The sequence below is a fragment of the Mesoplodon bidens genome, assembly GCF_964165515.1.
Source record: "Mesoplodon bidens genome assembly, chromosome: 5".
Taxonomy (NCBI): Eukaryota; Metazoa; Chordata; class Mammalia; order Artiodactyla; family Ziphiidae; genus Mesoplodon; species Mesoplodon bidens.
This window is the reverse complement of record NC_138161.1, coordinates 115,604,722-115,617,954: the sequence shown is the minus strand read 5'-3', so window position 1 is coordinate 115,617,954 and position 13,233 is coordinate 115,604,722. Positions and strand designations below refer to the sequence as shown.

At 40.1% G+C, this 13,233-nt stretch overlaps 1 protein-coding gene across 4 annotated transcripts in view; it reads left to right on the top strand.

Moving 5' to 3' along the window:
• Nucleotides 1-13,233, top strand: part of HACL1 (2-hydroxyacyl-CoA lyase 1) — a 100,911-nt gene that overhangs the window by 34,838 nt on the left and 52,840 nt on the right. Inside the window, exons 17-20 of one of the 4 annotated variants that reach the window (XR_014015993.1) lie at nt 4,927-5,001; nt 5,464-5,587; nt 7,208-7,244; nt 8,649-8,829. Coding sequence is in view for 2 of the 4 variants with exons in the window: in XM_081235953.1 (XP_081092079.1) it covers nt 4,927-4,959 (33 nt within the window). In the remaining 2 variants the exon portion in view is untranslated. Of the gene's footprint in view, nt 1-4,926; nt 5,087-5,463; nt 6,006-7,207; nt 7,245-8,648; nt 8,830-13,233 lie in introns of those variants that run through there. The other 3 variants (XR_014015992.1, XM_081235953.1, XM_081235952.1) reach the window with 3 other exon arrangements.

Sequence of the window (13,233 nt, the reverse complement as noted above, 5' to 3'; positions counted from 1 at the left end):
CGTCAACATAATCAAGGTCATGTGTCACAAGCCCACAGCTAAGATCATATTTAACAGTGAAAAGCTAGAGCTTCCTCTAAGATCAGGACCAAGACTAGGATGCTCAGTCTTACCACTTTTATTCAACATGGTATTGGAGGTCCTATCCAGAGCAATTAGGCAAGAAAAAGAAATGAAAAGCATCCAAATTGGAAGCAAAGAAGTAGAAGTGTTACTATTTGCAGATGGTGTGACATTATATATAGAAAACCCTAAAAACTCCACTGAAAAACTATTATAATAAATTCAGTAAAGTTGTAGGATACAAAATTAACACAGATTTCTGTTGTGTTTCTATACAGTAACAACAAACTATCAGAGAAATTAAAACAATCTCATTTACAACTGCATCAAAAAGAATAAAATACCTAGGAATAAATTTAACCAAGGAGATGAAAGATCTGTACACTGAAAACTATAAGACATTAATGAAAAAAATTGAAGAAGGCACAAAGAAATGGAAACTATTCCATGCTCTCGGATTGGAAGAATTCATATTGTTAAGCTGTCCATACTACCCAAAGCAATATGCAGATTCAGTGCAATCTCTTATCAGAATTTTTTTTTTTTTTTTTTGGCGGTACGTGGGCCTCTCACTGTTGTGGCCTCTCCCATTGCGGAGCACAGGCTCCAGATGCGCAGGCTCGGCGGCCATGGCTCACGGGCCCAGCCGCTCCGCGGCATGTGGGATCTTCCCGGACCGGGGCAAGAACCCGCATCCCCTGCATCGGCAGGTGGACTCCCAACCACTGCGCCACCAGGAAAGCCCTCTTATCAGAATTTTAATGGCATTTTTCACAGAAATAGAACAAACAATCCTAAAATTTGTGTGGAACCACAAAAGACCTCAAATTAGAGCAATCTTAGAAAGAACAAAGCTGGAGGTATTAAATTACTTGATTTCAAAATATATTACAAGATTTTATTAATCAAAACAATATGGTATTGGCATTAAAACAGACACATAGATCAATAGAACAGAATAGAGACCCCAGAAATAAAGCCATGCATATATGATCAATTAATTTATGACAAAGGAGAAAAGAATATACAGTGGGGTAAGGACAGTCTCTTCAGTAAATGGTGTTGAGAAAACTAGGTAGCCACATGCAAGAGAATGAAACTGGACCACGATCTTACACTATACACAATAATTAACTCAAAATGGATGAAAGATTTGAATATAAGACCTGAAACCATAAAATTCCTAGAGGAAAACTGACAGTAAGCTCCTTGACGCTGGTCTTGGAGATAATTTTTTAAATTTGACACAAAAGCTAAGGCAACATAAGCAAAAATAAAGTGGGACTACCTCAAACTAAAAAGCTTCTGCACAGTAAAGGGAATCATCAACAAAACAAAAAGGCAACCTATTGAATGGGAGAAAATATTTGAAATCATATTGTCTGATACGGGATTAATATCAAAAAATATAAAGAACTCATTTAACTCAATAGCAAAAAACAATCCAATTAAAAAATGGGCAGAAAATATGAATAGACATTTTTCCAAAGAAGACATACAGGTGGTCAACAGGTATGTGAAAAGATGCTCACTAATCATCAGGGAAATGCAAATCAAAACCACAATGAGGTATCACCTCATACATGTTAGAATGGCTGTTATCAAAAGACAAGAAATAAGTGTTGGCAAGGATGTAGAGAAAAGGGGAATCCTTGTGCCCTCTTGGTGGCAATATAAGTACATGCAGCCATTATGGAAAGCAATATGGAGTTTCCTCAAAAAATTAAATGCAAAACTACCATGTTATCCAGCAATTCCACTTCTGTGTATTTATGGGAAGAAAATTAAAACACTAACTCTAAAAGAGTTCCTTGTTTATTGCAGCATTATTTATAGTAGCCAAGATATGCAACAGTCTACAGTGGATGACTGGATAAAGGAAATGTGGTGTATATATACGCAATGGATTATTATTTAGCCATAAAAAAAGAATGAAATCTTAGCATTGCAACAACGTGGATGGGCCTTGAGGGCGTTATGCTGTATGACTTAAGTCAGACAGAGAAAGACAAGTATCATATAATCTCTCTTATGGAACCTAGAACAAACAAAACAACCAAGCTCATAGATACAGAAAACAGATTGTTGGTTGCCAGAGTTGGGGGGTGGGGAGTGGGCAAAATGGGTGATGGGGGTCAAAAGGTATAAGTTTCCAATTATAAAATAAAGTCATTGGAGATGTAATGCACAGCATGGTGACTGTAGTTAATAATACTGTGTTGCATGTTTGAAAGTTGCTAAGACAGTAGATATTAAAAGTTCTCATTACAAGAAAAATTTCTGTGACTATATATGGTGATGGCTGTTAACTAGGTTTATTGTAGTGATCATTTCTCGATGTGTACAAATATCAAATCATTATGTTGTATACCTGAAACTAATATAAGGTTGTATGTCTATTATACTTCAATTAAAATTTAGAAAGAGAGAGGCTTTGGCATAGCCTCTCGTAGGCTCTTCTCATAGCAGAGAGAAGAGATACTTAAGAAGAAGCATGGTGATGGGGATGGTGAGCACAGAAAGGCTAGGCCAGAAAGGTGATGGGGTAGGTGGCATTAGCAGGGATGTATGTGGAGCAAGCAGGCAGACTGTTTTCAGGTAGGATTAACAACCTTCAGGACCTACTCAGTACCTTTGTGGGTTTACTGATTGCCTTGAAAAAAAATAACGATTTGTTGAAATGATTTCTGCAAGCTAGACACCCAATAGATACGTTTTAAAATCGCATGTCATTTTATCTGTAGCTGAGTATATGCTTTTCAATAGCTGGGATGTCAGTTTTGCAACCAGGGTGCCCTCCTCCTGGCATCAGGGCATCAGAGCACTAAGGAAACTAAAGCCACAAGGGGCTTGGTAAGCACATTCAGAACACACAGACAAAATAGACTTGAGACCTGTGTTAGTCACAGAAGGGCCCTAATTGATTGTCCCTTCTCTGCTAACGCCTTTCTAAATGATCTGCTTCTAACGGTCTATTCTCTGAATTCTCTATGAATTTGGGGGCTATTGCTGGAGAATACAAGTTCTTATTTCCTCTTGTGTAATTCCATGAGGATTATCCTTGTATTTTTTGCATCTACCACTTCAACATTATTTATCTTCATTCCAGTAGAATTCCCCATATATTACAGTTTCTAAGCTGTTTATTTTTCATTGATTGATTGTGTGTCCATTACCATTTGTCATTTTTTAAAAATGAAGTATAGTTGATTTTGCAATATCATGTTAGTTTTAGGTGTACAACATAGTGATTCAATATTTTTATAGATTACACTTTTATAAAATTATTCATAAAGTTATTATAAAATATTGGCTATATTCTCTGTGCTGTGCAATATATCCTTGTAGCTTATTTATTTTATACATAGTAATTTGGTTCTCTTAATCTCATACCCGTATCTTGTCCCTCCCCCAATCCCTCTCCCCACTGGTGACCACTAATTTGTTGTCTGTATCTGTGAGTCTGAAAAGATACATGCACCCTAGTGTTCGTAGCAACGTTATTTACGATATCCAAGATATGGAAGCAAGCTAAGTGTCCATCGACAGAGGAATGGATAAAGAAGATGTGGTATAGATATACAATGGAATATTACTCAGTCATAAAAAGAAGGAAATTCCATGATCTGCAACAACACGGATGGACCTAGAGGATATTATGCTTAGTGAAATAAGTCAGACAAAGAAAGAAGAACACTGTATATTATCACTTATATGTGGAATCTAAAATAAAACGAATATAACAGAAGAGAAACAGACTCACAGATATAGAGGACAAACTAGTGGTTACCATTTGTCATCAATGCATGACGTAGCTGGCTGCTTCCTGCTATAAATACAGGGAAGAACTAATCTCTGCAGTTGCCTGTGTCCAGGCCACATGGGTAGGATGGTTTTAGTCCTGGGCAAGGCTTCCACGCACTGCTTTTTCTCCTCAAGTTCTTCTTTTTTTTTTTTTTTTTTTTTTTCTTTTTGCGGTATGCGGGCCTCTCACTGTTGTGGCCTCTCCCGTTGCGGAGCACAGGCTCCGGATGCGCAGGCCCAGCGGCCATGGCTCACGGGCCCAGCCGCTCCGCGGCATATGGGATCCTCCCAGACCGGGGCACGAACCCGTATCCCCTGCATCGGCAGGCGGACTCTCAACCACTGCGCCACCAGGGAGGCCCCTCAAGTTCTTCTTAAACGTGGGAGCTTGCGGTCCTCTTTGGGCCTCCTTCATCCCCTCTCTCTCTTTTGTTTTTTTTTAATTAATTTTTTTTTGGAGTATAGTTGATTTACAATGTTGTGTTAGTTTCTACTGTACAGCAAAGTGAATCAGTTATACATATACATACATCCACTCTTTTTTAGATTCTATTCCCATATAGTACATTACAGAGTATTGAGTAGAGTTCCCTGTGCTATACAGTAGGTTCTTATTAGTTATCTATTTTATATATAATAGTGTGTATATATGTCAATTCCAATCTCCCAGTTTATCCCTCTCCCCCTTTTCCCCATTGGTAACCATAAGTTTTTTTTCTACATCTGTGACTCTATTTCTGTTTTGTAAATTCCTCTCTTCTTTTGCATGTACTTCTGGTTCTTTCAGACTCTAGGTTTTTTGTGCCCTGATTACTGTTAATGGGGGAAGATCCAGAAAGTGATGTTAGGTTGTTTTGTAGGACAAGACAACAAGATTCACTAATGGACTTTTAGCTTCTTTTGGGGAAAAGCTCTACACCAAAGACAAACTTCACTTTACCACCACTGTGGCTAGTGTGGCTATAGTGGGACTTCTAGATTTTAGAGCAAGCAAAACAGGATATAGTTTGACACAGTTATTTCTTTTGACTGAATGTTTGTTGTCTTTTCTTTTTCTAGGATTTTCACTGGCTGACCCGCTCTAATATGTAAATAAAGATGCCAATGAGTGACTTGAGGAGATTTCTCTTTCCTGTAAGATGGAATTTTATTTTCCACAGCCAAATTACTATAATGTTAAAATTGTTCTGCAAAGAAAAATAAAAACATTTCTAAATGACATTTTATAGTGCAGGAATTGATTAAAAACACAAAAAGATACCAGTATTCTACCACAGAAATAACCATTTACAGATGAAATAGGGGTTTACTAAATAGCATCATAACTGGTTTATTGAATGACACATCAGTATTCTTTTAAGTAAATCCATTCTTAAAGTCACATATCTTTTAATAATATCTTCGAAGAAAAAAGCTTCAAGAACTATGCAATGTAGAGGCATGTTCAGTAAGTTGGAGTACCTAGACTATCTCTCCTTCATAGTTTATCCGTTGACCACTTCATACCTTAGTCTACCCAACCTTAGTCTACCCAGTATTTAATGGGGCTTGTTCTACATCTTATGAGTTGGGTTTTTGTTCTGTTTTGTTTTTCAGGAAAGAATTTATTAAGCCAAAGGAGAAGTCACACCACACCCAAACTAATAATTTCAGGGTATATTTGTATTATCAACCTTAGTTTATGTGTACCACATTGAGACCAACAGAATCAACAGCCTTAGTATGTAAAGAATTCTTATAAATAAGAAAAATATTAATGCACTAGTAGAAAACTGGGGAAAGGGCATGAATGCATAATTAACAGAAAAACACAAATGATCAATAAAAGTATGAGTATGAATACAAATGAGTATGTAAGTTAAAAAGAAAACCCTTTTTTTTTACCCCAGCCACTTAGCAAAGCACTTTTTAAATTATAATTTTCAGTGTTTGGTGAGGGTGAAGTGAGGAGAGGAGTGCTGTGCTGGGGTGGAAGATGAAATTGGTACAAATTCCATAGAGGAATTCTAGCATTGCTTGTATTTGCAATCATAAAATGTTCATACCCCATAACTTTTGACCCAGTGGGCCTATTTCAAGAATGTATTTTAAAGAAATAATAAAACATTTGGTCAAATATTTATATATATTAGGCCATTCAGCATAGTTTTGTTTAGGAACAACCACAATGTTTAATAATAAGACATTGGTTATGTAAATTATGATCTGTCAACATCATAAAATAAAAATTGTGTTAAAGAATGAATATTTATTAATGGAGAAATAATCACAGCTACAAAAATGGATGGGTCCAGGTCAGGATATACATCTTTACTCATACACAAATACATAGAGAAAAAAGGTGGGCACAAAATAAACCAAAATTTTAATATAACTTGGTGATGGGATTTAAGTAATTTTTATTTCCCTCTTATGTTTTTCCTACTTTTATAAGATTTTAAAGTAAAAATAATTATGTAATTGTATTACCAGAAACAGACATTGTTTTAAGAAAATATTAGAAATGGAAAAGTATCACTTATTTTCAGGGTCATTCTTGTTTATTATCTGCAGTTTTATATATGAGCTGGAGTATAGGACTTTATATCCAAGTTCAGCTAGTTTGACTGTACCGTACACATCAGACTTATATCCGTTGGCTAGTTAGGGGCCTGAGTGACCTCCACAGTGTCGTGGACTCCAGCTTCGAGGTGTGAACCCAGGAGATCCTTGCAGGGAGCTGTGGCTTTGCCTGACAGGCCCTTGAGATCAGGCGCCCTGGCAGGTCCTCTTATGTAGTTCTGAGATACAGACTAGAGAGCCTGGGCTGCAGAAGAGCATAGGGAATATCCAAGGAGGGCAGAGAGTGGGCGGCTTATGTAATCTCATCAGTGTCCTACTCTGCCTGTGGACGCTGGCCTCTGGTGGCCAAGTGCTAGGTAAGATTTTGCTGAAAGATTGAGGGCTTGATGAATATTTCTGAGTTGAACTATATAAATCTGGATACTAGATGTAATTTGGGGAAAAGGCTCCTTCTCTAGTCATTATCTCAAGAGAGAAAAAAAAATTGGCAGGTTAATAGACTGACCAGCAGAGGTCAGTCTGAACAAAGGTCATATTAGTCCAGGAGCACTGTCCACTGACTGCCTGCTTTATAAATGGGATCTTTCCTTAGAAGGATAAGATATTGAATAAGCCCCTCTAAAATGAATCTGTTGGTTGATAGTCAAAGTTTACTTGGTAAATATTTTGTATCCCCTAGTTTAATAAGGAACATTCTTACGTGATCCTAGTATGTTGAATACTCAAGTGCCTCATAAAAACTGAACTTTGAAAGATTATGGTTGTTTTCTTAATTTAGGAACGCTGAGAATTCAGGCTTGGAAATGACTTATCAGGTTAGTTCCTCTACTGATATTCTTTCCCAAACCTTTCATACTTCATGGGGTTGTTTAGGGGTTCAAGAAGTTATCCAGAAGCCCAGTGCCGGGTATATAGAAGGCACTCAATAAATGCCATTGTGTTTTAGGAAGATGCAACTTTAGAGAAGAGGAGAATGTTGGCTGGAATTGTGTCCTATTTAGCAGTGTGGTTTCACTTTGCAAGTAAATGGGTCTTATTTCCCAAATAGATGAGTCATTTCCTGGAAGACAGGGACTATGTGTTTTTATTTCCTTAAACAGCTACCTGCTCACTGGATAATAGCTGAATGAGAATTCATGATGTTTGGAAATAGCTCAGTGGATATTTTCTATGGTTATTTCATATATGCACCTCTGAAGTAGCTCAGCTTATTATGTCACTTGAGTATGTTTTCCTTAGGGAAAAAGATCTCAGATCTGTTACAAAGAAATAATAGGATTTTGAACACCAAAGGAAAATGAAAATAATATTGCTTCCAAAAATGTATTTGTTCTGTTACTACTTTTAACTGAATTATAAGAAACATACAATATTGTATTAGTTTCAGGTGTACAACATGGTGATTTGATATTTTTATACATTATGAAATGGTCACCACAATAAGACCGGTTACCATCTGTTACCATACAAAGTTGTTACAATATTAGTGATTATGTTCCCTATGTGTACATTACATCCTCATGACTTATTTATTTTATAGCTAGAAGTTTTTACCTCTTAAACCTTGTCCCCTATTTCATCTATCCTTCCACCCTCCTTCCTTCTGGCAACCACCAGTTTATTCTCTGTACCTATGAGTCTGTTTTATTTTGTTTGTTCATTTGTTTTGTTTTTTAGATTCCACATGTAAGCGAAATCATACAGTATTTGTTTTTCTCTGTTTGACTTACTTAGCATACCACCCTCCACATCTATCCATGTTGCTGCAAATGGCAAGATTTCATTCTTTGTATGGCTGAGTAGTAGTATATTATATATATATTAACACCATATCTTCCTTATCCAGTCATCTATGAATGGACATTGAGGTTGTTTCCATACCTTGGCTATTGTAAATAATTCTGCAATGAACATAGGGGTGCATATATCTTTTTGAATTAATGTTTTTATTTTCTTTGGATAAATACCCAGAAGTGGAATTGCTGGATTGTATGGTAGTTCTATTTTTAGTTTTTTGAGGAACCTCCATTCTGTTTCCCATAGCGGCTGCACCAACTTCCTTTACTGTTTTTAAGACACTTTTCTAGGCAGTGGGGAAGCAGTGCACTACCATGAAGAAGTGGCACATGATTAAAGTATTGATAAATGCAAACTTAGAGTGACTAGGATGGAATTGCATATGAGTATATTAAGAAAGTTGGAAACCAATTAAATTCCAGATGGGAATTATGACTGAGAAGCTATGGTAAAACTGACTCTGCTGACTGCTGTGGAGAGTGAAATGTATACAGATGAAGTTTGAATCATCTGGTGTCTTCTGGTTGCATTGGCTGCTGCTCATCTGAATAATGGAGTAATGTGGATAAAGGAAATTGAAGATCCTGTGAAATCCTCCCAAAGGTAAGGTGCAGATTAAAGTACCCCTTGGGTTCAGATCTGACAGGCAAGGCTGCCTAAGCCTCTGTTTTTCACTGGATTATCTTGGATCGTCCCTCCCCTCCAAGGCCTTTTCTTCTAGGAGAGAGGCTAGCTGGTCAGTGAACCCATGGTAAATCCAGGTTGTGTGGTTACCCCTGCAGTTAGGGAGCAGAGAGAAAAGGCACAGCTAGAAACCCCTGGATCTCCAGTTTCAAAGTTTGAAGGGAACACTTTAAATTTTGACTCAGGCCTGGAAATATCCAGAGATGGCATCATCCATGATCTTCCTCCCAGGGGTCACTGGAGCCAGCTCTGCGGAGTGCTTAGTCTGCAGCTACCTGGTTCATCCTGAGGCTCATTCTCTGGTCCCAGCGTGTTCCCAGGCACTGCCTCCTCACCCCAGTGGTCAGGGAGGGCTCAGGAAATCAGACCCGCTTTCACCCTAGCCTGAGCTCTGTGTGCTCCCCGCCGTTTGCCATGTGGTATCAGCCATGTTGTCACCTCTTGCGTGAAGCTGTCCTCTCTCCCAGCCCTCCTACAGCACCCTGCGTGTACCTTCTTCACTACTCACCCCTCATCTTCCAGGGCCTGCCTCCTCCTGCTCTGTTTGGCAAGCTCCTCTGTGGGCTCCCCCTTGAAGAATCTACATATTGCTAAGTGTATATAGTGATATATACATCACGGACATTTACTTGCAGGGGTGGCGACCCCGGGGGGTTTATATCACAAAAAGCCGCAACAAACAATTCTGAGGGTGCAGCGTGGAGAGGTGAGCCACGGAGGATCAAAGCCCAGCCCTGGTGCCTGGGTTAGACAAGCCCCACCGTCCTTAGAGCCCTGTAGGGCTGGGGTCTGGGCCTCGAGGCCCTGATGGAACTGGGCCAAGTTCCTCCTCCTAATGGAGGTCAAAAGTAAAGTTGAGTTACTGGAAATAAGTATTTCTTTCACACTTGAGTGCTGTGCACTGAAATTTACATCCACTACACTCCTAACTCCATTTCATAACTCATGGTGCTGTTCTCGCCCCCCGCCCTTCGTCCACCGTCCAGCTGTGCCCTCTCCCCACCACTCTGCCTACGTCATTCTTCTTCAGAGCTTTCATGCTTATCTTCATTTGATTATTTTTCTGTATTAACTCTAGTAGCACAAAAAATCTAGTATTTTCATTGGAGTACATTTTAAAATTTAGTGCATTAATAGAAGGACTTCACATTCAGCAAGGCCGACAGATCAGGAGACGATTGCCAAGAAAAGATAGTTTCTTACAGTTCTGGAGGGGAGAGGGTCCCACACCGTGCAGGGCTGCACGGGGAAAGGGTGAAGGTGTTCTCCGGGCACAGAGAAAGAGGCAACTTAGAGCTGAAGCCTTTACCGTGCTTTCCTTGGAAAGAAACAGGTGAGGCAGATTAAGCAGGTTTAGGATTGGCTAGTTTGAACAATATCCATGGGCTCCAGGACGCAGGGGCTGCCCCAGGCATCTGGTACCTGACCCTGTGGTGATTAGGACAGGGAGATAAGAGGCCTGGAATGTGAGAGCCCAATGCAGAGCACGATAAAGAGGGAGGTTGGGATCATGGGCTCAGGGTTGATTTGCATATAAAAAGAGAGTTTGCCAACTAGCTAACCTGGGAGGGGCAGTCCCTGGGGTCAGCAAGGCCCAGGTGTCAAAGCATCAGCATTACAGAAAATAAGATGTGGTTAATACAGAGTGGCGTTAAATGGGTATGTATTAAATATTGTATTAAATATGAATATTTGGATAATTGGATCTTAAACTTTTATTTCTATTCAAGAATAAGGTATCATTGAATTTATTAAAGTATTTTTTCTGTTCCTCCATGGAGTTTTAAAATTCTCATCCTATTGGCACTACACAACTTTTGTTAAACTTGTTCGTAGACATTATTCTGTTTTGTCACTATTGTAAATAAGTTCTTATCTTCCACTATATTTATATTTGGCTATTGTTTGCATATTTTGTATACTAATTCTGTACCTTAATGAATTCTCTCTAACCTCTTCTTCCTTTCTCTCATCTGGTGGCATTGGCTAGTACTTCCAGAACAATGCTAAATGATACTGATGACCGTGGAGCACTTCCTTCTAGGTGTTTTAGAATCAGGATATCGTTTATGTGCTCTCTTCCTTCACGGGGAGCAAAAGATGGCAAGAAAATCTCCCCACAAGGAGTTACTGAGGGTGCAGGGCTTGAATATCTTCCCCAAGGGACCTAACAAGATGGGGGAAAAAATCCAAACTGTTGTTTGTGCTTGTGGTCACCTGCAACAAAAAGTGACTTCTTGGCAGTTGAATTAGGGCAAATGGGAGTGCTAGTCAATTACTTGCCACTTCGACTTCCTTCCTTCATGGCACTGAGACCAGTGACGAAGGCAAACATATTGCCTCTGTCATCTGCACCTTCAGGATCTCAGGCCAGGGTCCCCAGGTGAATCAGCAGAAGGTGACCTCCTTTGCTCCCTCTTCCACCCATGGTGATGTGTGCATGGCTGGGGCACCAGTGGGGAGAGGCATTACTTCAGTCCAGGTCCTTTGAGAAGCAGATGGCAAGATGGGATTAAATGTGAGAATTTTATTAAGGGAAACATCTGTGTGAGAGGAAATGGGAGGGGCTGGGAAGGCTGGGAGGGCCATCAGACGCAATGAAGACCAGACTCCAGGAAAGGAGGGCAGGAGGGAAGGTTGGGTGGGAGCACCCTGGTTGCCACGCAGTCCAAGGAAGCTTTGGCAAGGCTTCTATCCGAGATCCATGTCTCCCGGGAAAGGGCCCCCCCCTTCACATGCTTCTGGACGCAGACATGGGAGGGGAGCCACATGGTGCCTGGGAGATGCAGGCTCAGCACAGATGCTAGAGACAGGTTTCAGGGAGCCTCCACTGGGGCTCTCTGTCAGTTCCGCTGCCGCAGGGCACTTCTGGAGGTCTCTCTACTGCTGCCGTAAGACTGTTAGAGCTGAAAAATAAGGGGGCCAAAGTTCATTCACCAAGACTTAAAATCTAAGGATCTGACCCAGGTCCATCAACAGCTCATTTTTCAACTTTGGGCCGGGACTCTTCTCTTGGGCAGAGGATGATAAGCCTGAATTTCCACCCTGCTCTGCTTTGGTGGTTATACCACTCCGAGCCTCAGTTTCCTCATCTCTGTAATGGGGGGAGGAAATAGAACACCTAACTCAGAGTTGCCTGGAGCATGTGTGTTTACAGAAATGCTTAGCAGGAAACCTTGCACAAAAGAGTGCTTTGATCACCATTAACCCCTCTCCCTTCACACCCTCTTCTGCCTCTGGCCTCCAACCCTCATGGAGTCACAGAGCTAGCTTTGTCCCACTGTGGTAAGAGAAGTCCCCATATCCCTATAGTGACTGTGTGCCTTTGACAGCTTGTCTGTTCCCATTGGGAAACTGGCCACAGCCAGCTTTTAATTTGGCCACCTTCCTTCCACAGCTCAGCACAGGCCTGGGCTGTCAGTGTAAAATCAGGAAAAGGCATATTCATTTGAACCAAACTGAATTAGCCAGGCCAGTCTGCGGCCGGGAAGTCACGTGCTGCTTTCCCAAACCAAACAGAAATTATTTTTATATTATTCACTCTTTGGCATTATCCATGCCACAGCTCTCTCCTGTTAGGGCACATCAGAGAAAATTGGCTACAGCCAATTAATGCATATTTCACAGCCATTTGTCTGCACTGGACCTCCGTGTGCAAAGTGAAAAGTGGTTGAAATTGTGAAAAGTGGTTGAAATTGACCCCTAAGTTCTTAACCCTAGTGGTGAGTGCACTGACTTGTATTTCTGTAGTTATTAACGATGTTGAGCATCTTTTCATGTGGCTGTTGGCCATCTGTATGTCTTCTTTGGAGAAATGTCTATTTAGGTCTTCTGCTTACTTTTTGATTGGGTTGTTTGATTTTCTGATAATTAAGCTGTATGAGCTGTTTGTATATTTTGGAAATTCAGCCCTTGTCAGTCACATCATTTGCAAATACTTTCTCCCAGTCCGTAGGTTGTCTTTTCATTTTGTTTATGGTTTCCTTTGCTGTGCAAAAGCTTATAAAATTTGATTAGGTTCCATTTGTTTATTGTGTGCAGCTGAGGCTGCTCCACAAATTCCTGTGTAAAGGAACTCACCAGAACAGGACATGGCGTTCATGAGACCTGCAGACATGGGGGAGGAAGGACTCCTCAAAGACCTTGGCTTTGGGGCCTTAACTTGGAAAATTGCCTCCCAGTAGGTCTTTTAATACATAGTGATCCTGCCTCTAAGTCATTATGTAATAAACGCTTTACATTCATTATTTTTTAAAAGCTGGACTCCATTTTAAGTAGAAATAGGCTGGAGACAGAGAGGTCACTGACAGAAAAATAGTATAT